The sequence below is a fragment of the Python bivittatus genome, unplaced genomic scaffold (genome assembly GCF_059951505.1).
Source record: "Python bivittatus isolate LINGU-HERP-01145 unplaced genomic scaffold, Pbiv_v1 ctg000700_np1212, whole genome shotgun sequence".
Taxonomy (NCBI): Eukaryota; Metazoa; Chordata; class Lepidosauria; order Squamata; family Pythonidae; genus Python; species Python bivittatus.
Window position 1 is genome coordinate 100,425,718 of NW_028277098.1, and position 24,575 is coordinate 100,450,292.

Sequence of the window (24,575 nt, forward strand, 5' to 3'; positions counted from 1 at the left end):
TAGTCCGTATTTAAAAAGGAAAACAAATGGGTCTATCCTACTAGCGGGCTTGTCTGCACCAGAAAAGCCAAACCGACACACACTGAAGTTTGCCAAAATCTTTTTCTACGCTCCCCTTCATGAGAACCCACAACTACCATTGCTCCTTGCGAGAAGACAGACTTGAGGCAGCGACAGAAGAGTCAGTTTAACTAAACTTACCTGGGAGCCAGGTATTCACAACCATTCCAATTCAGCATCCTGCTGTTTGTTGGAGTGTTTCTGAACCTTGGCAACTTTAAGTTGTGTGGACTTCAACTCCCAGAATTCCCCAGCCAGCATGGCTGGCTGGGGAATTCTGGGAGTTGAAGTCCACACATCTTAAAGTTGCCAAGGTTGAGAAACACTGGCTTATGGGCTTGTACTTTCTATATTGCCAATGTACGTAAAAAGGTGGGGGGTGGAAGTGGGAAGATTCATGGATATCAAGGGTGAATTTTATCCAGAATGGAATCTTCCTAACCGGGGAATCAGAGAAGCAAAGAAAACATCATCTTCGTCTCAGAAAAAACAGAAGCCAAGATGGTCTTTCATCAGTTGTAATGGAGTTTGAATAACATAAACGGCTTTCAAAGATGAAAGGGGGAAAACCACAGCGAGCTGCTTTTCTTTTTCACTTAGAATGATGGCCTAAAAGGAAACGTGCACAGGAAACAGCAGCCATATCTGAATTACCCTGGTACATAGAGCTCACTGCTGCTCCCCCCATGCACCCCAGCAGCACGCTTGCTGATCCTCTTTCCGAGATCCACTAGCTTTCCAATTTGCCACTACTGTCTCTGCTGGGTCCAAGGAACAGCAACAGCCATTTCTTTTCCAGACCCGACGGGCAAGCGGTTTGCAACCCCTCCCCCACAAATGCGAGGCCGACACCAGCCACGTAGCCCCCAAATCGATGTGAAATCTTAAAATTCCAGCATCTCGACAATCACTAAACAGACACAAGGCAAGTGAGTTCTTGTGAGAATGTTAAAACATTGAATTTTTTAGGAAGACGGAATTATGAGTTTTTAGGGAGATTGCTCAGAGTGCCTGAAAAAGTTTCTGGCCACTTGGATTACCCATTTCCGTCTTGAGCCTTTTCAGAGTAGCTGGAGTGAAGTTGCCAGGACTAAACATGGTAGAACTGAAAGAGGCTTGGCCCCTGGGGAGGGTGTGTGTGTGTGTGTGTGTCCCGCCAGCTTGAAAACTGATGCAACCCAAGGATCCCTTTGGACAAGGATACTGTTGTGCCTTCTGCTGGTCAAGCAGAGTAACATTAGTACAAAACCCAGAATTTTTCTCATTTTATTTTTCTCTGTCCTCCACAGTAGTGTTTGTCTCTGCTGAGAGGGGAGGAAAGAGGCCACCGGTCCCCAAGCAGCCATAAAGAAGTCCTGGAGGAGGCGTAGCAGAAACCCCTCCTGAACCAGATGAATATTGGCAGCTCTGGGCCCGGCTGTGGATGTTTTCTGGGGGTTCTGCATGAAGAGGAAAGGCAAGCTGCTAGGCTGTCCATGCTCCCGGGCCTCCATTTCATACCAGCCCACTGGTGCAACTGAAGGAAATCCAGAAGAATGGAACTGGTTTCGGTCTAGCAGCTACTCTGCCACCCAACCTGGACCGGAATCTCCTTCCACAGACGAATCTGACGGACAAAACCTAGAACTCGGTCATTTTTTTGTGTGTATCGGCTTTCTTCTGCTCTTGCTGAAGACTCGCCTCCAAAGCCCGCAGCTCACCCAGTCTCTTGTGGGCCCCAGAGAGCTTCTCTTCCAGCTTAGCTGTGGCAATGGTGTGCCTGGAAACCAAGGACAGAGAATCAGGAGTGTGTTGGGAAGACCGTGTTCCCAGCTCCCCCACCTCCATCAAGAAAAACCAAACTCTGCTGGGACAGTGGAGAGGAAATTCAGAGGTCCGCGTGCAAAAATAACCCCGTTATGCTTGTTGGGCAAATGCTGCCAGAGAATCAGACTCTCTTCATCCAGGCCCAATTCCCTGCCTGACTGGTAAGCCTTAACTGGAGAAGAATCTGCTCGTCTCGTGTTTCTTGGTCCTTCTGAGACAGTCAAGTTGGGAAAAGTAGCTGCAGCCAGGCAGAAACGCTTCTCACCCCACTTCCCTCGTGCATTCATTCGTTAACTCACAGCTGTACTCACAAGCATCCAGGCCGGCGTTCCAGCTGCCTGTGATGACGGAGCTGCACCCTGGTGTTTCCAAGGATGTGCCTCGCCCCCACCCAGGCTCTTAGCTTAGAAAATCAAATGCCAAGGCAGAGTGGGAAAAGGTGTGTGTAGGAGGAAAGGCGATAAGCAAACAGCCTGCAGACAGGGAAGCGGAGGCGATGCCTGGAGATTGGCAGCTATCGCAAACAGGCAAGAGGACTATCAGTCAACTGCCAGGACCACAAGTTATGGGGAGCAGCATATCCTGGGGGGAGCCCTGCCGGGAGCTTTGCCGGGAGCAACTAGAAGAGGAACAACCACACTGAAGCAGCCCCTTCTCTCAACTAGAGTAAGAACGTCTGGAAGGAGGCAAAGGTTGTCTGCCACTTTACAGACTCAAAGATTTTGCTTGAACGACATATTAAAGGACTGAGTGTTAAAGACACATTTACAGGGCAACATCACCTCGCAAGTCCCGGATGAGTGGAGAGCAACAGCCTGTAGTTGGGGAAGGTGTGTGCTGCACTAAAGCATCATGTACAGCTTTGCTATGCTGTGGTGCGTCCAGTCCTTGGAAAGCAAAGAGCCCTCGCAATCCTGCAAATCTTTCTCCTGGTTTCTGTACTGGGGACTGTTCATTGCTGAAATTCTGCTTCTCCTTCCCCAGGCTCCCACGCTGGGGTACTGAGGCACACACCCTCTCTGGAGGACTATCCCCAATTATGGGAAAGTCAACAACAGCCAACTGGCTGTCTCCCATCCATTGAGTGAGCTGCATCCTTTCTTGCTCTTTCAGTAGTCAAGGAGTAGCCAGGAGGAACTGCAGCTGTTGCAGTGAAGTGGAATCCTACACTCCTGCAGCTGGAATTGGTGGCTCGTGACACCCACAAGGAAGCAAATGCTATTTTTGGCCCCCACAACACTGGGAAACTGCCCCATGCTCTTTTACCGTCCCCCTTTCCTTCCTCTTTTCCTTCCTCTTTTCCTTCCTCTTTTCCTTCCTTCCTTCCTTCCTTCCTTCCTTCCTTCCTTCCTTCCTTCCTTCCTTCCTTCCTTCCTTCCATCCATCCATCCATCCATCCATCCATCCATCCATGTTTTCCCGCACGCCCTCCCCTACCAAACCGCACAGGAAAAATTTCACACAACCTGCTGACTGAATTAACTTATTCTCTGGGTTTGCACAATATACTAAATCATGAACAAATCCAACAGTTTGAGGTCCGCAACCTGCTAACCCACAAAAACCTTCGTCAAAGTTAGCAACGACCAGAGTTTGCGGGTTGGGCAGACCCAACCTCTGGAATTCGATCCAACCTCATTAAAGGCATTTTGTAAAGGCAGACCGTTAGTGGCAAGTACCAACAGCAGTCCTGCAACTGGGCTGGGATCAGATTTGTGGACGCTCGCCTGACCTGCGTGCTGAGACATGAGAGGTGGTTGTAATTGCACCTGCAGGGCAGCGGAGAAGACAAGGCCAGCCAACCGATCGCTCTGCTGCAAACCAGCACTCTGCTTACCGCCCTGCGTTGCGTGCCAAGGCCTCCCGAATCTCTCGGATGTCCTTTTGAGTCTGGTCGATTTTTTCCATGGTCTGGAAGAGGCGCACATTCAGGGCCTTCTTGGTGGTCTTGCTGGCGTGGTAGATCTCTTTGCTGCTCCTCTCCAGTGGGAGCAGCTTCCCTTCTGCCTCCCTCCCAGAGTCCTGGCCCTGAAGCTTCTCATTCAGAAAATCAAACACGTTACGGGGCTTCGGGTTCTGCTGCCGGAGCCGGGCAGCCTTGTTTCCTTTCGCCCTCCGTTTCTTGGGCTTAGATGGATCGAGTTTCCCCTCCTTCTTCTTCTGGAGGATCTCGGCACACTGGTCCAATGACTTCCCCTTTGGGAGCACAACAGCTAACACTGGCTCCACCCGACCCTCTGAATTCTTGCCCAAACCTGAAAGAGAACAAGTGGGGGGAGCAAGAAGAATCACAGCTGAGTCACCACAGCAAGAATCAGCTCACCTCCGACCTTCACTCATTAGAAGAAATTTTTTCATATATGTTACTACTCATTGCAAAGAACACCAAAGCGGTTTGCAAATCCAATAAAAGCCAGAATAAAAGATGATGCATTGAAAAAAGAATGCTACCTCTGTATTCTACTGCTGGCCCTTCAAGCGGGATCTTTGCAGCAAGACAAAAAGGAGGAGGGGGATCTTATTGTCCTGGGTTTTCAAGGCTGTTGGGGGGAGGGAGTATCCTGCTTTTCTGTCCTTGTGAGGTCTGGGAAGGGAGGCAAATGCATATTCACATTGTGCAGAGGCTCAAGAGTGCTTGGGAAGTAGCAGGGAAGGGTCAGGATCTGAGCCCACTATAGCCCTTGACACAGTGAAGTACAGGTAGTCCTTGCTTAACGACCACAATAGGGACCAGAAAATTCGTTGTTAAGCAGGGCGATTGTTGAGTCACGCTTGATTTTACAACCCTTTTTGCAGCGGTCATTAAGCGAATCACCAGGGCTGTTAAGCGAATCATGCGGTCATTAAGCAAATCACACGGTTCCCCATTGATTTTCCTTGCTGGAAGCCAGCTGGGAAAGTCGCAAATAGTGATCACGTGACCCTGGGATGCTGCAACCGTTGTAAGTGCGAGCTGGTTGCCAGGTGCCCAGATCATGATCATCTGACCATGGGGGTGCTATGACGGTTGTAAGTGCAAGTACTGGTTCTAAGTCCCTTTGTTCAGCACCACTCTAACTTCCAACGGTCACTAAACGAATGGTTGTTAAGTGAAGACTACCTGTACTCAAGGCTTTCTGATTAATTACTGCATATTAAATAGAAACTCTGGCTGAGGACAATAGCTAAGGTGGCCTTAGGACAAAAGCTACTCAAGTGGACTTTCTTAACATCTGCTTCTGCCTTTCTTCTAAGGATGGAGATCTTATTTCAGCCCATGATAGCAGCTCACCCTCTCAAAATGAAAGCAGAAATAACACTTTCCTTCAGAAACGGGAGGGGAGAGCCACCACACCCACACCTACCTTTACCAAGCTCGTAACCCATCTGAGCCAGAAGTTTAGAGCCAATGCCGCGCGTGTGGGCTTCCCAGCTGCCGAAGGAGGAAAGGCAGGTGGACGTTCCTTCCCCATTCTCTGGAATGCTGCAGTCGATGACTGGACGACAGGGGGGAGACAGATTAGAGGCAGAAAGCAGCAGCACCAGAGAAATCAAACAAAGGCCAGGCCAGAAATGGGAAACCATTAAAACCTCTTGGCTTCTTCATTCTGCTGGATGTGGAGGAGGTAAATGGGAGGGGGGGAAATCTCCTTCAGAATTCAGGGTCAACTAATGAAGCTAAATGAGACTTGCAAGACTGATGTCAGCCCTCCCACGTAAACCAGACAGGAAACAACCAGATGAGCCAATTCTACTTTATGGTAAGGCTGCATTAACAGAATCTTGCAAGTCTGAAAGTACAAATCTCCCACCCTCCCTATTTAACACCTAATCAGCTAGGGCAGGTCCTTTCTAAGTTTCTTTTTCTGCCCTTGGGGCTCCTCCCCTTTAATCTGATCATTCCCTGGGCAGCATCTCCCCCCCACCACTTTCCAAGGTCATTCTCACACTCCATTGCATCTTGATACAACTCATTTTGCACACCCTGGACCAAGTTCTTGCGGTCATTTATATCATTTGCCTAATAACGTGATGATCCAAATAACATCATCTGAGCAATGAGGTCTTTACACTAATACGATATCTATACAGAAATCACCTAATTTTGTATTAGTGGAAAACAGACATGTTCTACTCCCTAATTAGTTTGCTAAACAAGGTTTCAGAAAGACATTCCCCTGAGCTCACCTGACTTTACTCTTCGGTAAGTCTCTTTGGAACTGCAGCATACATTTTGCAGCGAAGGTTATTTGGGCCGGAGTTACGTACTAATGGATCCTACCTGGCGGGATGTAGGCTAGCGCAATCCTATTTTCTTCCCCCACTATCAATGATGAAAACAATGAAGCTGCTTTCTAAGAATCTGAGAATACCTCTGACGGTTACCTCCAGGTGTCAAAGCTACAATTGCAACTCGGGAGGAACCACATTCCTCCGGCTTTCTCGGCATTCAGAGTGGTTTCCTCCTTAATTCTTGAGGTGTCTTGTCTGGGGATCCCCTTCTAAAGAGCAAGGTAGGGAAAGTCTATTCTGGATCATGTGACCAGGAAGGAGGCGGGCTTAGAATGGAGCACTTGCCAACATTCTGAGCCGCTACCCAGCTGTGCCTTTCGCAGGACTGCGTGGGTGTGTGTGTGTGTCCCTATTCTGGATTTTTTTCCTTTCCAGCCTCTGGCTGCATCCAGCCCACTGGCAAACCAGATCTTTCTTTTGCCAGCTTCTCCTCCTATACCAATTTTTGTCCCATTTTGTTGTTTTCAGAGAACTGTGACATTGATGGACAGAAAGAGAGTCTCAAGCCCCCTTACGCAATTTCTTTCCCATATACTGTTTGGCTGGGAAGAACAGAAACCACATGCCTGCAGTTTGCAGCACGCCAACATCTCTGCTAACAGCAGGCCCTCGAAGCTGGAGACGTGCCTTCCCATTCCTTCACCCTCGCCAAAGCTGAAAAGACGTAGGTCCACCGAATAGGGGGTGACCGACTCTGGATGGAAGTGGGCGCATTACGTGTTTCTTGGAATAGCTGAGGCCTCCAAACTGAGCAGGGCTATACCGTGTATGTGGGCAAGACAGTTGTGGTGGGGGGAGGTCTTTAGATATTTATTTATACAAACAATTTATATGCCCAGCCATCTCACTACTGAGACTCTGCCATGTGGTAATTTTAGGATTTAAATGACAGTTTTCCCATTTTTCACCTTAAAACAGTAAGAAATGGGGCTATGAATTTCCAGCCATGGTGGCCAGAGACAGACTCAGGAGGTAAAGCAGCTGGGAGGGTGCAAAGCAAACGCAGCCATTCCAGGGCACTGGAAAAGTCAGAAAAGCACCGCTGGTGCCCCCAGTATCTTTTACCTTTCGCGTATGCAGCGCTATCCAATTCATCGCCTTCTGACTCCGAGGAAGAGCAGCTCTCCTCACTACGTAGGGGAGGAATTATGCCATCCCCTTCCACCACTGCTTCCTTCAATAGCAGCGAGTCAAATTTCACTGTGTAGTAACCGCTGTCAATGTCTGAGGAAGGGGAAACAACAACTTTCAAAGATCATTTATTCTACACTGAAGGAAACCAAGGTAGTACTTCAAATGCTAGAAGCCGGTTAGTCCCCATGATTTAACCATCACTTCCCATTAAGAACTTTGGGATGGAACCCTCTTGAACTCAGAACCAGAGTAGCATAGTGGTCAAAGTGCTGGACTAGAACCTGAGATAGACAAATTCAAGTCCTTGTCTGGGCCAATCACTCTCAAAAAACCTACTGTGCAGGGTTGCTGTGAAGAGGTCAAGTGAAATAATATACATATATCCCTGCATACACCCCCAAACTCCCTTGAGGTAGGATATAAATGCAGTAGCTACATAATAATACAAAAGAGGCAAATTACTAATATGGGGACTCCATTTAAATTAAACTGAATTTAGTTTGGGTCCTGGTCCGACTCACTTTTATCCAGGCAAAACCTATTTTGTGGAATTCTTGGTGTTCCCTGAGCTTGGCTGTTGGCTTGCAGACATTTCATTACCCAACGAGGTAACATCAGCGCACTGATGATGTAAGCAAGTATCACTTGCTACAAGGCAACAACCAAGCTCAGAGAGCACCAAGAATTCCACAAAATATCTGAGCTTCACGTATTCTCTTCTATTAAAACCTATTTTGTACAGCAAAACCCTCCATTCAAAGGTCAAATATCGCCTTAGGCAGACATGAAGATCCTTGACTGGTATTCATTACTTTTAAAAGTGGGTTGCAATGGTTGTTTCCTGGACTGAAAAGGATTAAAAAAAAAAAAACCTTATGTAAATAGAGATCTTAAGGTTTCCCATTACCAGTGAAATGACCTCCCTCCTTAATAGATCATAAGGAGGCTGTTAGAAAGAAAACCAGAAGTTCTCCATGGAGAACTTGGCTGCAAAGGGAAAATTTGTTGCAGGAATTCTTGTAACAGCACATCTCTTGCACCTCAAGAATTCTATGAGAATCATGCTTGGAGAAGAATCCCATTCAGATGTAGGCAATTGCCAAAGAGCCCAACATATGTAGGGAAGAGAATCATTTCAATTATCCAGGATCCATTTTTTTTTTAAAGGAAAACCCCCGTCTGCTGAGATAAACCATAATGAATGAGCAGGTGCCTTGTAGTTGAAAGACCTGAGTTCCAGGCCTTGGGGTCAACAGTTAAAACAGTGTTTCTCAATCTCAGCAACTTTAAGACCTATGGACTTCAACTCCCAGAATTCCCTAGCCAGCATGTTGGCTGGGGAATTCTGGAAGTTGAAGTCCACAGGTCTTAAAGTTGCTGAGATTTAAACATTGAGTTAAAAGGATGGCAAGGGGTGTTCTGCCTCAGGTCTTGGAAAGTTTCTGAATCAGTGCGGTCAAGGGAACTTAAAAAAATGAACACACAAACTTGGAATATGGCAGCAAAGCTAGGAAAAAAGTTATCTCTGGGCAGATCACCTTTGGATTTCCTTAAAAGAGCAAATAATCCACCAAATCTGTGTGGAATCAGTGGGCCCCCAATGCCAGGCCAGAGTTTTACCTGTTCCTGGTGTAGCTGCCAATATACAAGGCAGAAGACCTTCATACAATGAAACCCAAAGCGCATGCTTGAAATCGACCTCACCTGTGATTTTAGCAGCGTACCAGATCCCGTCCTGATGTCTCGCCAGGCAGGCTGACCCCACAGCCAGGCAACTGAGGTCAGGCTCTTCGAAGGGACGCAGCTCTTCTGTGGATACCACCTGCCCATGGGAAAACCTGCCACGAGGACCACGAAGGGAGAGTCGATTGTAAATGCCTTGGTTTCAAAACACCAGATCTTTATACCCCAGAAGCTGGAGAATGACACTGGAAGAGAGCTACAGTTCTAACATTCTAGTTCTGGGACTATCCAGTTTGTTTTTGCCTCTTCCCTTTCAGGTGTCCCAGTCAGTAATCAAAGTATTCCCCATTCATTCTATGAACGCAAGTAGACCTAATTCCTGCAGAGAGCTACAGATATGACACGTGTGTGTGTGCGCCTTTGAGTCAGTGATGACTTCTGGCAACTGCCTAGATAAGACCCTGCAGATTTCTTGGCAAGGTTTTTTGGAAGTGGTTTGCCATTGCCTGCTTCATAGGGCTGAGAGAGATGGACTGGCCCAAGGTCACCCAACTAGCTTCATGCCTAAGGTGGGACTAAAACAGTCTCCCAGTTTCTAGCCTGATGCCTTAACCACTACACCAAATTGGCTCTCACAGATATAACACACCTTGCCCAAAAACGATACACATAGAAAGAATCCTTAGAATTTGAGTCCATTACAAGCTGAGTATGAGTTATTAGTATGGCGTGCCTGCTAAAAAGGCAACTGCAATTTTAACACAATATTACAATTAATCAAGGCACTTAATTGCAAGGTTCTGACATATAGTTTCCAAATCACAGGAACCAATAGCATTCTGCTTTGATCAGACCCAACCTTGAATGTCCAGTTCTGAGCAGTATGCTAAGAAAGATCCAGAGAAGGTGGATTAGGGGTAAAGAAGGGTGATGTAAGGATGATCCGGGGACTGAAAATGAAAAGAGGCAGAGGAAGTGAACATGTTTAGTCTTGAGGAATGTTGACCTGGAGGAATGTGAATTGCTGGTCATTAATATTGATGGTGATTTCTTCAGATGTTTTATTATTGTATTGTGGATATTTTATGTAGGATTATTTGACATTCTACCAAGTTTTTTATTGCAGCACTAGAGAAATTTAGCAATAATAATAGTAGTAACAGAAGTGGCAGCATCCAGCAGAAGACCAAAACCCATTCTTTATCATGTCAAGGGAAATGAAATAATGGTGTTAAGTTACAGGAGGGCAAATACGGTCGAATATTAGGAAACTCTTGCTAATGCTTTAATGGGCACTTTAATGGGCAAGCCAACTACAGTGCTGAAGGTACCAATGGAAGAGAATATATGTAGTTCAGGGTTGAACTGTGGAGTCCTTGGGGTTCTCTGAGCTTGGCTGTTTTCTTGCAGTTTCGGGGAACAAAACATCTGCTAGAAAACAACCAAACTCAGAGAACCCCAAGGACTCCACAGTACTGAAGATGAAAGTGTACTCCTTTTTGCTGAAAAACCCTCCCCTAGGATTCTTTCATACAGACTTCTGCACTGACTGGGTGGTGGTGGTGAATGACTCAAAAGATCTACACCAGTGTTTTTCAAACTTGGCAACTTTAAGACATATTGGCTGGAGAATTCTGGGAGTTGAAGTCCACATGTCTTAAAGTTACCAAGTTTGAGAAATGCTGATCTGACCCAGTAGAAGCATGCACACTTTGCATAGCAATTTGGAAGAAATTCTTTGCATCACAGATGAGCTTAGCACTTCTCTGCTATTCATTAAAGCAGTCCTGCATTTTCTTCTGCACAAGACAGAAAAAGAATGTGGCTGTTTAAGAGTGACAATTCATTAATCCAGTCATATCCATCTTTCAGGCTCCTGCAGAAGGGCCAAAGCACTTCTTCCAAATAATTTTATAAGTTTGTACAGCCCTACTAAATGCCCCCTTCCAACTTTAAGTCCATGAATTTCTATGCCAACTTTTTCCTGCAGAGAAACAGATGCATTAATCTAGCTTTCAACACTAACATTTAAACACCCCAGTACTTGTCAAAGAAACTTGATCACAAATCAACTTGATCACAAGGAAACTTGATCACAAAACAACTTGATCACAAAGAAACACTGATCACAAATCAGTTTCAGTATTGCAAACAGTACTTCTGCGAGCATGCTGAAACACCTCTGTGACTCTAAAAACCCTCTTCAGGGTAATACAGCATTCAGCTTTTGAAGGAAACTTAAAAGACAAAGTACAGAGTTGCCCCAAGTAGGAAGATAGTAGGAGAATACAAGCAGTGTTATCACATAGATTCTCCCCACAGGATGTGGCCTGCATAAAGAAAGAGGTGCTTCTTGGATGTATTGAGAACCCCTTCCCCTACCAGTTGACCTACTTACCGGCAATTCTCTTTAAATCGACATTTGTCATCCAAGAAAAAGGGACATGGTTTCAAGGACTTGTGAGTTGGGTAGAGGTAGAGCACTCTAACTCCAGGACTTCCATCTTCCAAACACTCACTCCCTACAATCATGGCATTATGGTACTCAAGGGTTCCCCAGGAACTGTAGTAGGGGGCTTTCACTTTCATCCCACTGGCTATTTCTTCTTCTTCCTCCTCCTCCTCCTCCTCCTGTTCTTCCTCATCATCACCCATTCCATCTCTCTCATCATGAGTTCTTAATGGACCATCTTCACCCCCAATTTCTGCAATGGCTTCCTTAAAAGCAGCATATTCATCATCAGCACTCAGATGGCCAGCTTCACAGCTGTTTTGTTGTGGATGGGTGGACGAAGAAGTAGAAAGTGCCTCAGAGTCCAAAACTGAACAGAGCTTGCTTTTTTTCACTGAGACAAGGCTGGCTTCTGTCAGTTCTATCAGCTGCCTTAGATCAGCCTGCAGCTGGATTAGGTCAGACTGTTCTGCTGGGTCCAGACCAGCTCCCAAAGCCAGGTCTACCTGCTGCAACTGAGCATTATAAGTCTGAATTGCTGTTTCCAAGCTCTCCTCATCCATGGCTGTGGTCCTGTCCCACTCCTTCTTTGGGAATTCAGTGCATTTTCAGCTTAACGGGTAGCAGAGAAATATGATAGATATTCATCCAAAACTAAGTACTGCACACTTTAGTTCACAGTTGCTTTTTTACATCCAAGCTCATCTCACTGCAATAAACACAGATAATTTATTATCAGTATGTTTATATTACTTTTCAGAAAAAGCTTTCAAAGTTTATTTATTTATAAATCAAATGTATACACTACTTATATAGAGTCACTATATAAGTGACTCTAGGCAGCTCACAAATAAAAACCATAAAAACAGTAAAAAAAATCCTGTACAATGGCATACAAGACATCAAGGCGGTTACAAAGCAATATTGTTGGGAAACTATGAAGATAACATCTAAAAAAGCAGTTATTCCACTAAGCACTGAAATATTTATTCTATCTTCTAAAGTGGTAGAAAATTTGGAGTTAAATGTGCCCCAGTGTTATGAATCCTGTCATGAGGGGAACGCACCACATCAAGTGCCTTTTCAGGAAAGAGGGATCTAAGTTTCAAAAATAAACCAGGTTAGAAAATCCAATAGCCTTTTTGTCAGGAAACCAGGTTAGAACGTCCAATACTGAAGATAAAAACTGCAAGAGAGGTATAGCTTGCCACCTCTTCTGCGGCTACTGATATGCCTTTTAAGAACAGCCAGCCCGGTGCTTCCTGTTATGATTAGAGAATCATTTGCTTAATTTCTGCGGCTGACATTAATGGCATGGGAGCAAAGCCTGTGAAGAAAAGGTGGCAATTCCAGCTAGTCTGTGGGCACGGAGAAGGAATACGGCCCTTTCTTTTATTCTTCTCGGCAGGGAGCTCGTGCCTCGTGAGCCAGACAGAAATTCAGCCCAAAAAGCCACACCAAAAAAAAAGAGGGGGGGGAGTATTTGCCAGCAGTAGGAAGCTGCCTCGCTCCAAGCTAGAGCTTTCGTTTGCGGTTAACTCAGACCAAATCTGGGGGGAGTCTTAGCCCTCCGAAGACACTTGACTCATTTCCCATCATCCACGGCCATATCGGTCCACTAGGATGGAGGACGATTGGCGTTGTAGTCCTGGGCTTCTGGACCGGGGCCGACTGGAGAAAGCTGGGACTTGCGAAAGCTGTCGCGCGCCACACAAGCGAGACAGCGATTCACGAGCACGACCTCCCTGCCCCAACGACGGCCGGCCTCTCCCCTTTCAGCACCCAATTACCGCCATGACGGCTCCCGAAATCCGCTTCCGGTCTCCTACGGAGGCTCCTACGACCATAGAGAGAAGCCGTCCGGAAATGGTTCCGCCTCCCCATTCTTTCCTTCCTTCTCCTGTCTATGGTTCATGCCCGGCGGCGCGAGAGAAGGCGCGAGCTGGGGGTGGCGCTCGCGGAGGGAGAGGGCGCGGCGTGAGGCGCAATGACTTATGGCGATCGTGGTCCTTTACAGGGAGAGTGGACGGCGTCGCCGGCGGAAGCAGGACTCCATTTCCCAGGCCACCCTGCGCAGTCGGGGCCGTCTGAGGAAGAAACGCATGAGGAAGGCGAGCAGGAGCCGTTAACCGAATTCTCCCCCCTTGAAAAGCGCCTGGTAAGTCTCCTCCAGCGCTGCTCGCCTCGGGGGGCTTACGGGGACAGCGAAGGCCAAACCCCAGCCTTCCCCCGCCGGGCAAGGTGGGACTACAATCCCATCGCGCCTGAGGGGAAGGCAGCCGGGTGGGCTGGACCCAGAGGCGGCGTGTTGAGGTTCCTCGGGCAAGGGAGTTCACTCTGTGCATGCTCAGGGGCCCTCTTGACACTTCCCGGCGGATGTTGGGCGGCCAATAAATCAAATAAATAATATTGATAATGGGAGGAGAGGCGGCGCTCTTCACATGCTCAGGAGCGCTCTTTGTCTCGGCATGGAGTGCCTGCTTGGTACCGTGATCCCGTGGAGGGACGCGCCTCTTTCCAAGGGAAGCTGGAAGGGATTTTGGCCTTCGCTTGGCCCGGAATTCAGCCCCGGCCCAGCTTCCCCTGTTAGAAGGTTGGGGCATGTAGACATTTTTATATATTTAAACATCTAAATGTCTTAATATATAAAAATGTCTACATGCCCCAACCTTCTAACACCCCTTTCCCAGATCCCGAAAAATCCCTTTTTCCCTCCTTTGCAAGACCAGTCCTGATCTAAAGTTCAGTAAGTCAGGCCTTCCCCCATGCATAGTCCCTGTTATTTGCTAGTCTCCTGAGAAACTGCAACTAGAAGCAGGAATAATGCATTATACAACCAAGTTAGACCAGTACAAGCAATGTGTCCTTGAGTGCTTTGTGAGCACTTATAAATCTATCTTAGGAGACAGTAAATAAAATTTAAGACAATATTAAAATTCATCTATAAAACAACCTGACTGGAATCTGTGAAGTCCAAGAGGAGCCGTCTATGTCTAGGTTATAAGGTAGTATCTACAATTATATAAAATGTGATCACATCTAAAATTACAAAAAGGTGAGGGTATCTAAAATTTACATAAAGTGTGATAATATGTAAAATTACAAACAAATTGATAATGTCTAAAGTTACATAAAATCTGTGTAGCAGGAACTTGGCACATCAAGGTCTGGCAAAACATAAATGCTGCTGCACAAAACCTAGCCTTATGCATTATAGTAAATGTCAGTTCATCTATGAGCAGCATCTGGGCATAGGCCAGGTCTGAGTAACCAGGATATCCACTGATCAGAGGGAGGATAAATCTGGTTCAAGTGTCTCTGTAAAAGGAGCAAGGAAGAACAACATGTTCTGGGGTTTCCACCTCTCCAGAATCACACGGGCAGAGCCTTTCAGCCAACAGTACTTTTTTACATAATACTTTTTTATATTTGCCATCCAGTACTGCAGAGGGGAGAGCATGGCATCAGGCAAAAGAGAAAGCTTTCCGGTGGCTGGGTGTTTCTAGCTGTGTGTATACACCACAGAGAGATTCAAAGCGGCTTGTGTTTAAAAACTCAGGAGATGCAATCCAATAAAGAAAATAAACAATATAGTTCCTGGTAGTCTGCTGAGGCCAGAGGTCATGATGTGGTCCATGTTCAAAGCAAGGGTAACTGGAGGGGTAACTAGGAGGGTCAAACATCCTAGGAAAGCCCTCCATGCCAAAAAAAAAGTCTTTAGCTTGATGTCTCCTTCACGCTGATGAACATATTTTTGCTCCGGGTGGTAAGATCTGGACAGCAGTTTGAGCTACAGAGGTGGTGGATTCTTCATCTCCGGAGAAGACGGAGCTGTGGAGCGCACTGTGGAGGACTGGATTAGGTGATCCTTGTGGCTCCTTCCAACTCTGATGACTTTGTAGTCCAGTGTTTCTCAGCCTTGGCAACTTTAAGCTGTCTGGAGTTCAGCTCCAGAATTCCCCAGCCAGCATGGGGAGTTGCCAAGGTTGAGAAACACTGGTAGACAATGTTGATGGTATTTTCTTGGCAGCAGTATGGTACTGGTTTCTGTTGCCTGCTGGGGTAATTTTTTATCTTCCCATTCTAGCATACAATGCTGAGATTTCCTGGTGATATCCCATCCAATTACTTGTGGAGGGGCTTTCATTCCCTTTCTCTCCCTAGATGCTTCCTTGTTCTTCCAGTATTATTTAGGTGCTCTGATGGAATGGAGAAGTCTAAGTGCTGGAGGAGAGATACTATTTATGCTACCTTGAGCTCCTTGAAGATAGTTAGGATATAAGTATAAAATACTTTTAAAAGTGCCTGCTTTTGGTTTAATGGTTATGCCAGGAGAGATCCATAAGTGTCCATTAGAAGCCACAGTGGCATTACCTCCCTTGTACCATGGATCCTCATAAAGGGATCAATATTTTTCAAGATATAATGTTAAATGCTGGACTAATCCAAGGCTGAACAGCTGAAATACAACTGCATTTCTTTTATCTGACAGGTTCAAAATGAGTTTATACAAATGAGTTCATATTTTCCTAAAAGATAATGCACTATTGGTGAATATAGAAATAGTATGTATACAGTATTTATTCCCAATTTATTCTAAGGCAAGAGGATTCAGGAAATCTATTCTCTAGACCATGGTTGCTAAACCCTGAAGCCCAACACTGCTGTAAGAGTTTCTGTTTTCAGGACATTTCTTAAAATATAAACTTTTCTTATTTGCCCAAGCTGTCCTATTATTTTAGTTGCAGCTAGACAACCCTGTGACCCATTGGGGTATCCTTTGAGAGAAAGGTAATGCAATCTGATGGGACCAGAACAAACATTAAATTTTAGGTGGACCATATTTTTTTCACCCCAATGCTGGATGGTCTTGTGATCATCTAAGAAGACTATATAACATAAATAGAAAAATAATTGTAGTGGCAAACAAACTTTGATAGTAAATCACTATTTTCTTACCTAAACAGATAAACAGGAGGACCACGGGTAGGCAAAAAAGCAGTGGGAGTGGGAGCAACTTCCAACTTCCTGCCAGCTTCCCCACTGACTTTGCTTGTGAGAAGCTGGCAGTGAGTGTTGGAAATCACGATCAGAGTTGTGCAACAGCCACAACTTTGCGGATAAAACTGGTCTGAACATCGTGGAAATTTCAATTCCACAGGAGTAATGGGTGCTGGATTTTTTACACATTCTTTAAGTTAGTGGATTTTAGGTACCTTGATTCAAAAATTGTTGGGTATAATGTACTGTTTAGGCTAATTTGAGGGTACAAACAGATAAACACAATGAGAGTGTTAGTAGTATATAGATATGGTGAAATGTTGCAGTAGATTATCTGCCTATATTCTCTGGACATCTGTGATATTCATAACCATAAAAAATGAGGGGGGGAATTATGATCCTAAGAAAAAGGGGGCAGCCAGAGCAAATAAGATACGTACCCTTTTGGGTGTGGAATTCCTGCTGGGTTCAAATGTTGAACAGGCCATGTTTTATTGAGCACACCCTAATTACCTTGGTTCATGCAACACAATAAACATGCAAACAACATCTTGAATTAATGCAGTGTGTGATTACATCCACATGTTCCTAAGAGGTGAAAGATGATGAAGAAAAATTACTTAGCCAGTTCACTTTTGGTGAGTAATACTTTTGCTAGGCTACAGGCTTCTCTATTTCATACAATGCTGATACTAGTTCATCAGATCCTAAACTCAAGTACATAGTAGACTTGTGTTCCTAAATGTTTACTATAGCATGTCACAGCTGCTCTCTCTATAGACGCAACACGGGTGTGCAAGATATTCTTTCATGGTTAGTACCTTAATACATTCCAGGCAGTATAATTCATTGTGGAACTGTTATTTCAAACAAATGGTAAGAGTGGGGATGCTGGGTTTTAAAAGAGAGGACTTTTGGCTGCTGGTTACACAAATCCAGAGTTCTTTGTAATGAATCTGTTTATGGCCCCTGGATATCTCAGCCTTCAAATGGATCCTAAAAATGTATTTTTCTAGTTTTCTAGTATAGCTAGTTGGAAGCTGTTGGTTCTGCCTTTTGGTTGTATTTTAATTATATTTGCTTATCATTTCGATTTATAAGGTCTCCCTGTTTCAAAACCAACTCTGAGTAGTGCACAGTTAAACTAATACAAACCCTAAAAAAGCAAACAAAACAAACAGAAAAAGGATGTCACGGATACTTCATTCATTAGATTTCTATCCCAGCTTTCTTCCAGGAGTATTAAATGCCTTCTCCCAATTTTTCCTTACACTAATTCTGTGAAGTAGGCTGGGCTAAAAGAGCTGGGCTGGTCCAAATTCTCCCCATGAACTTCCATGGCAAAGGATGAACTCTAACCTGAGCTTCCTTGATCCTAGTCTAAATGGTGTTTGAATCTAACCACCTTATATAGTTAGATTTATGAAGAAGGACAGCAATACATAGCCATGTCAGATAATACACATCTATATTTTATGGCTTATGTTAAGCATCTATATATTTAAAGGCAGTCTAAATATTTTTCTACAAATAAATGTAATTTGCCCATTTGTTTTCTAATGATAGTATAAATTGAAAGCCAACTAGCATCTGAGCAATTACATATTGAATGAATGCCAGCAGTGTCTCACTTCCAGACATAGAAAAAAGGCTTTGAAATAAATATAACACTCCTCTTCTCTGCAAAACAAGCTGAGTTCTATTCAGATGCTGTATCTACAAAAGAAGCCACAGACCTATCTGCTGGTTTAGAAAGGCTGACATTATATTCTTCATATAGACTATACAATAAGAAAACCGCACCACCTGCAATGGAACTTTTTTTTTCTTCTCTATTGTTCGGTAGCTGCCATTGTGGTTTTCCAGCTTCCTCCCTCAAGAGTGAGAAAGGTGATGATGAACTTTGTGATTAGCTACATGCTGAGAGATTAAAGTGCCAGGCTGGTTATAACCATGAAGTATTTGCAATTTAACTCAATTCCTTATGACTTCCTGGACACGTCCACATTGTTTTCTTAGCAACAATGCAGAAATCGTTTGCTGATGCATGGGTGGTTTTTCAACTTCTAAGTCTGTTGGGATTTTCTGATCATTACCTCATGCTAATCTGGCCTGAGCTGGTGTAGTTTTTTAAGGACAGCTGAAAACAGCTAGTTGCTGCCACCCATTGTAAGTGCATACACCTATGTGTACAGTACTGTCTCTCAACTTGACGTTCACACTTGGTGGAGACGTCCATGTACTTTGCTTGACAGCAACATGGAATTAGTTTACTACCAGTTTTTCTAGTTTGAAAGAAGGTAGACCTGGCCTTGGGAGTGAGAGTGAGAAAGGAATGGTCTCACAGTTAAGGGAGGTTTACTCAGTCCAGAGATAGAAGGCAACAGGAGAAAGAAACTTAAAATAACCCCGCCTTCATTTTGTTTGGTATAAGATGGAGGAAAGAGAAACTCTGATGGGCTTTCAAGATGCTGTTATTCTGTTGTACAACAATAAAGGAACCCCTGCTGTGCCTGCTTCATGACCTGGCCTACCTCCAAGGAGTGTCATCTGTGGTGTTTTTTCAGCTTTCCTGTCTGCCTTACTGCTCTAGGTTTTCCTGGTGGTTTCCCTTCCAAGTACTACCCACCTCTGACCCTGCTTAGCTTTTACCTCATGAGCTAAGATTGCCCAGTGCTGCTCCCTGTTGTAGGTAATCTAAAAGCTCCCTTGAGCTGAGATGAATCTAAAGGACTTCATGACCACATCCATGCAATTTTTTGGCAACAGCAGGGAAGTAGTTTCCCATGACTTTCTTATGGGATGTTTTTGCAATTGTAAGTTGAGTGTACACCCCTGGGATTTTATGATGATTTCCCCTTCAAGTACTAACCAGGTCTGATTGTGATTAGCTTTTTGAGATCAGCCAGAGTTGGTTATATACTGCCATCTAGCTGGGCATTTGCAGTTATATGTGCTCACTTATCCTTATTGCCTCTTTCTGTATTTTTCTGATTGTACGCATCCTTTTTTTTCCATGGAAAACACCTATCTCCTCCCTTTACTGTATCAGAAAGATCAACAATTTTAAATTGCAGCTGCCTTAAAATATTGCTCTTCCCCTTTCTTCTTTTCAAAAGTCCACATACTGTGATACAATGATGATGAGGGCTGTAAAGGAACATAGAGCTGATCTTGGGAAAGGTATGACAGAGTGGTTCAGGGGGACTTGGAGAGAAAATTACACAGTCCTGAAATAGAGAGAAGGATGAGAAACTCAAGATAACCCTCCCTTGTTTTTGTTTAGTATAAGATAGGGCAGAGAGGAACTTGGAGAGGCTTTCAAGATTCTGTTGTTATACCCTATAACAATAAAATAGCATTCCTGGAATCCCTGCCATGCCTGTTTCTTGACCTGGCCTACCTCAAAAGGCTGGCAAGGGCCATCCATTATATAAGGCCAGGGGTAAGCAGTCTCAGTGGCTGAGATATTAATATTAACTGGGAGGTGAATGGAACAATGATTTAAAGTAGATAGAACTAACAAGGATTTTTATTTTTCTGGGAGCAGTTTTGGTGAGATTCCCAGCTCAAAATAGTGAGAAATTGCACCACTAATTTTTAGCAATTTTACCACCATAGTTTGGTAGCAGGGACTGTGAAAAGGGAATTTGAAGTTGCAGATTTCCCACTTCAGGTGTAATGTGATTTGTTTGGTTTAGGATTAGAGTATGCCACACAGCTTCTGCATATTACTGTTTTTTCTTTATAAAGAAGTATGCAGAAGGGGGCTTAGACATATAGAGGAAATAATGAGGGTCAAATCAGATGACGCATATAGGGAGGAAGAGCAAATGAGTCGAAAGGAAGGGGAAGACCATGAAAGTTGTGGTTGGATAGAGTTGATGAGCTCCTCAAAAAGAGGTGAGAAGTTTAGAGAACAAAATGCAGTGTACAAAATGGTATGTGAATATGGTAGAAACAAGGGTGGTTTGCAAGGTTAAAAAGGTAAGAAGCAAGTTTTAATCTGCTTTTTTTCTTTGCTCACAATAGTTTTCACTGTTTTTCTGTATAACACTGCTTAGCTGAAAAAGAATAGTGAGCATGTTGGGTATTTAAAGGATGTCCTTTTAGACAGAATTTTGTAACGCCTTAGAATCTAAGAATATTTCTGAACTAGAAGAGTTCTGCAAGGAAGTGTGGGAAAATAATACTCAAAGCAAGAATAAAAAGACTGTTAGCCAGCTACAGGAAATATAAGAGGTAAAATCCGTCGTTTCTGGTTGTCTAGGAAGATCCCCATCCTTAAAACAATGTCATCTGATGGGACCTAGACAGCTTGGCTTCTCTGTTGCAGATTCTGCCCTCTGGAATAGTATCCTCTTGGAGATTCAAGCTGCCCTGACTGTGCCATCCTTCAGATCCTTAAAATCCTGGCTCTTTCCCTAGGTATTCAGTTAAGACCATGTGCCCTTGGGAATTGTTGTCAAATGTTTGTTATTTTAGTCTCTGGTATATATTGTATTGCATGTGTTTTTAATTGTATGCTGCCCAGAGTAGTTTTCAGTTGGGCAGCTTACAAATGTGAGCCACGAAGAAATAAATAATAAGTACGCATCTACATTTGCAGAAAGATGTAGATGCATACTTTAGCTTTGTACCATGTTGAGGTTGTCTCAGCTTTTCTTCACTTACGGATTCCTTGAAGCATAACATTTGACCAACCATTCCTAAACTTTTGCGTGCCACTCTGTGCTGTTCTTCAGTTGTGCTCGATCAGGCCAAACACCTAAACTAGTCTAGCGTTGTCCGTCAAATATGACTTGGCCATGTAGTTGCCAGGAGTTAAGATTAACTTGAAAGCAGTATATGTATATGTATATGTATCCCCTTCATGGATCACTGCCTTGTCGTGGCGAAGGGGCTTGCGTAACTCAGTGAAGCCATGAGCTATACCGTGCAGGGCCACCCAAGACGGACAGGTCATGACAGAGAGTTCTGACAAAATGTGGTCCACTGGAGAAGGAAATGGCAACCCACTCCAGTATCCTTGCCAAGAAAACCCCATGGACAATGTTAAAAGGCTAAAAGATATGACGCCGGAAGATGAGCCCCTCAGGTCGGAAGGTGTCCAATATGCTACTGGGGAAGAGCGGAGGGCAATTCCAAGTAGCTCCAGAAAGAGTGAAGCGGCTGGGCCAAAGCCGAAAGGATGTTCAGCTATGGATGTATCTGGAAGCGAAAAGAAGGTCCGATGCTATAAAGAACAATATTGTATAGGAACCTGGAATGTAAGACCTATGAACCAAGGCAAGCTGGATGTGGTCCAACATGAGATGACAAGATTGAACATCGACATCCTGGGAATCAGCGAACTGAAATGGACGGGAATGGGTGAATTTAATTCGGGTGACCATTATATCTACTACTGTGGGCAAGAAACCCTTAGAAGAAATGGAGTTGCACTCATAGTCAATAAGAGAGTGGGAAAGGCAGTAATGGGGTACAACCTCAAAAACGACAGAATGATCTCAGTGCGTATCCAAAGCAAACCATTCAATATCACAGTCATCCAAGTCTATGCCCCAACCACTGATGCTGAAGAAGCTGAGGTTGACCGCTTCTATGAAGACCTACAACACCTTCTAGAACTAGCACCAAAAAAAGATGTCCTTTTCATCATAGGGGATTGGAATGCTAAAGTAGGAAGTCAAGGAGTAATCGGAATAACAGGCAAGTTTGGCCTTGGAGTACAAAATGAAGCAGGGCAAAGGCTAATAGAGTTCTGTCAAGAGAACAAGCTAGTCATAGCAAACACTCTTTTCCAACAACACAAGAGACGACTCTACACATGGACATCACCAGATGGTCAATACCGAAACCAGATTGATTATATACTTTGCAGCCAAAGATGGAGAAGCTCTATAAAGACAGCAAAAACAAGACCAGGAGCTGACTGTGGCTCAGATCATGAGCTTCTTACTGCAAAATTTAGGCTTAAATTGAAGAATGTAGGGAAAACCACTAGACCACTCAGGTATGACTTAGATCATATTCCTTGTGAGTACACAGTGAAGGTGATGAATAGATTTAGAGGATTAGATTTGGTAGACAGAGTGCCTGAAGAACTATGGACGGAGGTCCGTAACATTGTACAGGAGGCAGCAACTAAAACCATCCCAAAGAAAAAGAAATGCAAGAAAGCAAAATGGCTGTCTGATGAGGCTTTACAAATAGCTGTGGAAAGAAGGAATGCGAAAAGCAAGGGTGAAAGGGAAAGATATAAACAACTGAATGCAGATTTCCAGAGAATAGCAAGGAGAGATAAGAAGGCCTTCTTAAATGAACAATGCAAAGAAATTGAGGAAAACAATAGAATGGGGAAGACTAGAGATCTCTACAAGAAAATTGGAGATATGAAAGGAACGTTTAGTGCAAAGATGGGCATGATAAAGGACAAAAAAGGCAGGGACCTAACAGAAGCAGAAGAGATTAAGAAGAGGTGGCAAGAATACACAGAAGAACTCTACAAGAAAGATCTTAATGTCCCTGATGTCCACGCTGGTGTGATCACTGACCTTGAGCCAGACATCCTAGAGAGTGAAGTCAAGTGGGCCTTAGGAAGCATTGCTAACAACAAAGCTAGTGGAGATGACAGTATTCCAGCTGAGTTATTTAAAATACTAAAAGATGATGGTGTTAAAGTGCTGCACTCAATATGCCAGCAAGTTTGGAAAACGCAACAGTGGCCACGGGATTGGAAAAGGTCAGTTTATGTTCCAGTTCCAAAGAAGGGCAATGCCAAAGAATGCTCAAACTATCGCACAATTGCACTCATTTCACATGCTAGCAAGGTTATGCTCAAAATCCTACAAGCTAGGCTTCAGCAATACATGAACCGAGAACTACCGGATGTACAAGCTGGGTTTCGAAGAGGCAGAGGAACTAGAGATCAAATCGCCAACATTCGCTGGATCATGGAGAAAGCACAAGAGTTCCAGAAAAATATCTACTTCTGCTTCATTGACTATGCAAAAGCCTTTGATTGTGTGGATCACAACAAACTGTGGCAAATTCTTAAAGAGAGTACCAGACCACCTTACCTGTCCCCTGAGAAATCTGTATGCGGGCCAAGAAGCAACAGTTAGAACCGGTCATGGAACAACCGATTGGTTCAAAATAGGGAAAGGTGTACGACAAGGCTGTATACTGTCACCCTGCTTATTTAACCTATATGCAGAGTACATCATGAGAAATGCCAGGCTGGAAGAATCACAAGCCGGAATTAAGATTGCAGGGAGAATCATCAACAACCTCAGATATGCGGACGATACCACCCTAATGGAAGAAAGTGAAGAAGAACTAAAGAGCCTCTTGATGAGGGTGAAAGAGGAGAGTGCAAAAGCTGGCTTGAAACTCAACATTAAAAAAACTAAGATCATGGCATCTGGACCCATCAATTCCTGGCAAATAGAAGGGGTAGAAATGGAAGCAGTAACAGACTTCATTTATTTGGGCTCCAAGATCACCGCAGACGGAGACTGCAGCCATGAAATTAAAAGACGCTTGCTCCTTGGGAGGAAAGCTATGGCAAGCCTAGATAGCATATTAAAAAGCAGAGACGTCACCTTGCCGACAAAGATCCGCATAGTCAAAGCTATGGTTTTTCCAGTAGTAATGTATGGCTGTGAGAGCTGGACCATAAAAAAGGCCGAGTGCCGAAGAACTGATGCCTTTGAACTGTGGTGCTGGAGAAGACTCTTGAGAGTCCCCTGGACTGCTAGGAGGTCAAACCAGTCAATCTTAAAGGAAATCAACCCTGATTGCTCATTGGAAGGATCGATAATGAAGCTCAAGCTCAGATACTTTGGTCACCTAATGCGAAGAGAGATCTCTTTGGAGAAGACCCTGATGCTGGGAAAGATTGAAGGCAAAAGGAGAAGAGGACGGCAGAGGATGAGATGGTTAGATAGCATCACTGAAGCAATGAGCATGAAACTGAGCAAACTCAGGGAGGCAGTGAAGGACAGGAAGGCCTGGCGCAATATGGTTCATGGGGTCACGAAGAGTCGGACACGACTTAATGACTAAACAACAAAAATGTATATGTATATGTATAGATAGGTGTCTAGACCCTCACACTCAAGTCAGGAGGACAGTGGTACCCATCTACTATTTGCTTCCCAGC

The 24,575-nt window shown here is 44.4% G+C and overlaps 2 protein-coding genes across 4 annotated transcripts in view; one reads left to right on the plus strand and one right to left on the minus strand.

The window, feature by feature from the left end:
* Positions 1 to 547: 547 nt before the first annotated feature.
* ZGPAT (zinc finger CCCH-type and G-patch domain containing) lies at positions 548 to 13,311 on the minus strand. 2 transcript variants are annotated; one of them, XM_088154446.1, is made up of 7 exons: positions 13,198 to 13,311; positions 11,354 to 12,116; positions 8,977 to 9,110; positions 7,204 to 7,362; positions 5,211 to 5,342; positions 3,704 to 4,121; positions 548 to 1,819 (listed from the first exon to the last, which is right to left on the minus strand). In XM_088154446.1, exons 2-7 carry the CDS (start codon positions 11,968 to 11,970, stop codon positions 1,681 to 1,683), a joined length of 1,599 nt encoding a protein of 532 aa, XP_088010572.1. In that variant the 5' UTR covers positions 11,971 to 12,116; positions 13,198 to 13,311; the 3' UTR covers positions 548 to 1,680. The 2 variants fall into 2 exon arrangements, with proteins under 2 accessions (XP_088010572.1, XP_088010571.1); XM_088154445.1 differs by having other exon boundaries at positions 12,953 to 13,228.
* A 59-nt stretch (positions 13,312 to 13,370) lies between these two features.
* ARFRP1 (ARF related protein 1) overlaps positions 13,371 to 24,575 on the plus strand; it is a 42,316-nt gene continuing 31,111 nt past the window's right edge. Inside the window, exon 1 of one of the 2 annotated variants that reach the window (XM_088154447.1) lies at positions 13,371 to 13,565. In XM_088154447.1, coding sequence (XP_088010573.1) covers positions 13,395 to 13,565 — 171 coding nt within the window. In that variant the 5' untranslated portion in view covers positions 13,371 to 13,394. The remainder of the gene's footprint in view (positions 13,566 to 24,575) is intronic. The other variant, XM_088154448.1, reaches the window with a different exon arrangement.

Excerpts from the sequence above, each read along its gene's own strand:
- ZGPAT (XM_088154446.1), bottom strand. The coding sequence starts at position 11,970 with ATGGATGAGGAGAGCTTGGAAACAGCAATTCAGACTTATAATGCTCAG. Across the intron at positions 7,363-8,976 it reads GTACGCTGCTAAAATCACAG|ACATTGACAGCGGTTACTAC; the intron begins GTGAGGTCGATT and ends CCCCTTCCTCAG. Across the intron at positions 1,820-3,703 it reads TTGGCACGCAACGCAGGGCG|GCACACCATTGCCACAGCTA; the intron begins GTAAGCAGAGTG and ends CTTGGTTTCCAG.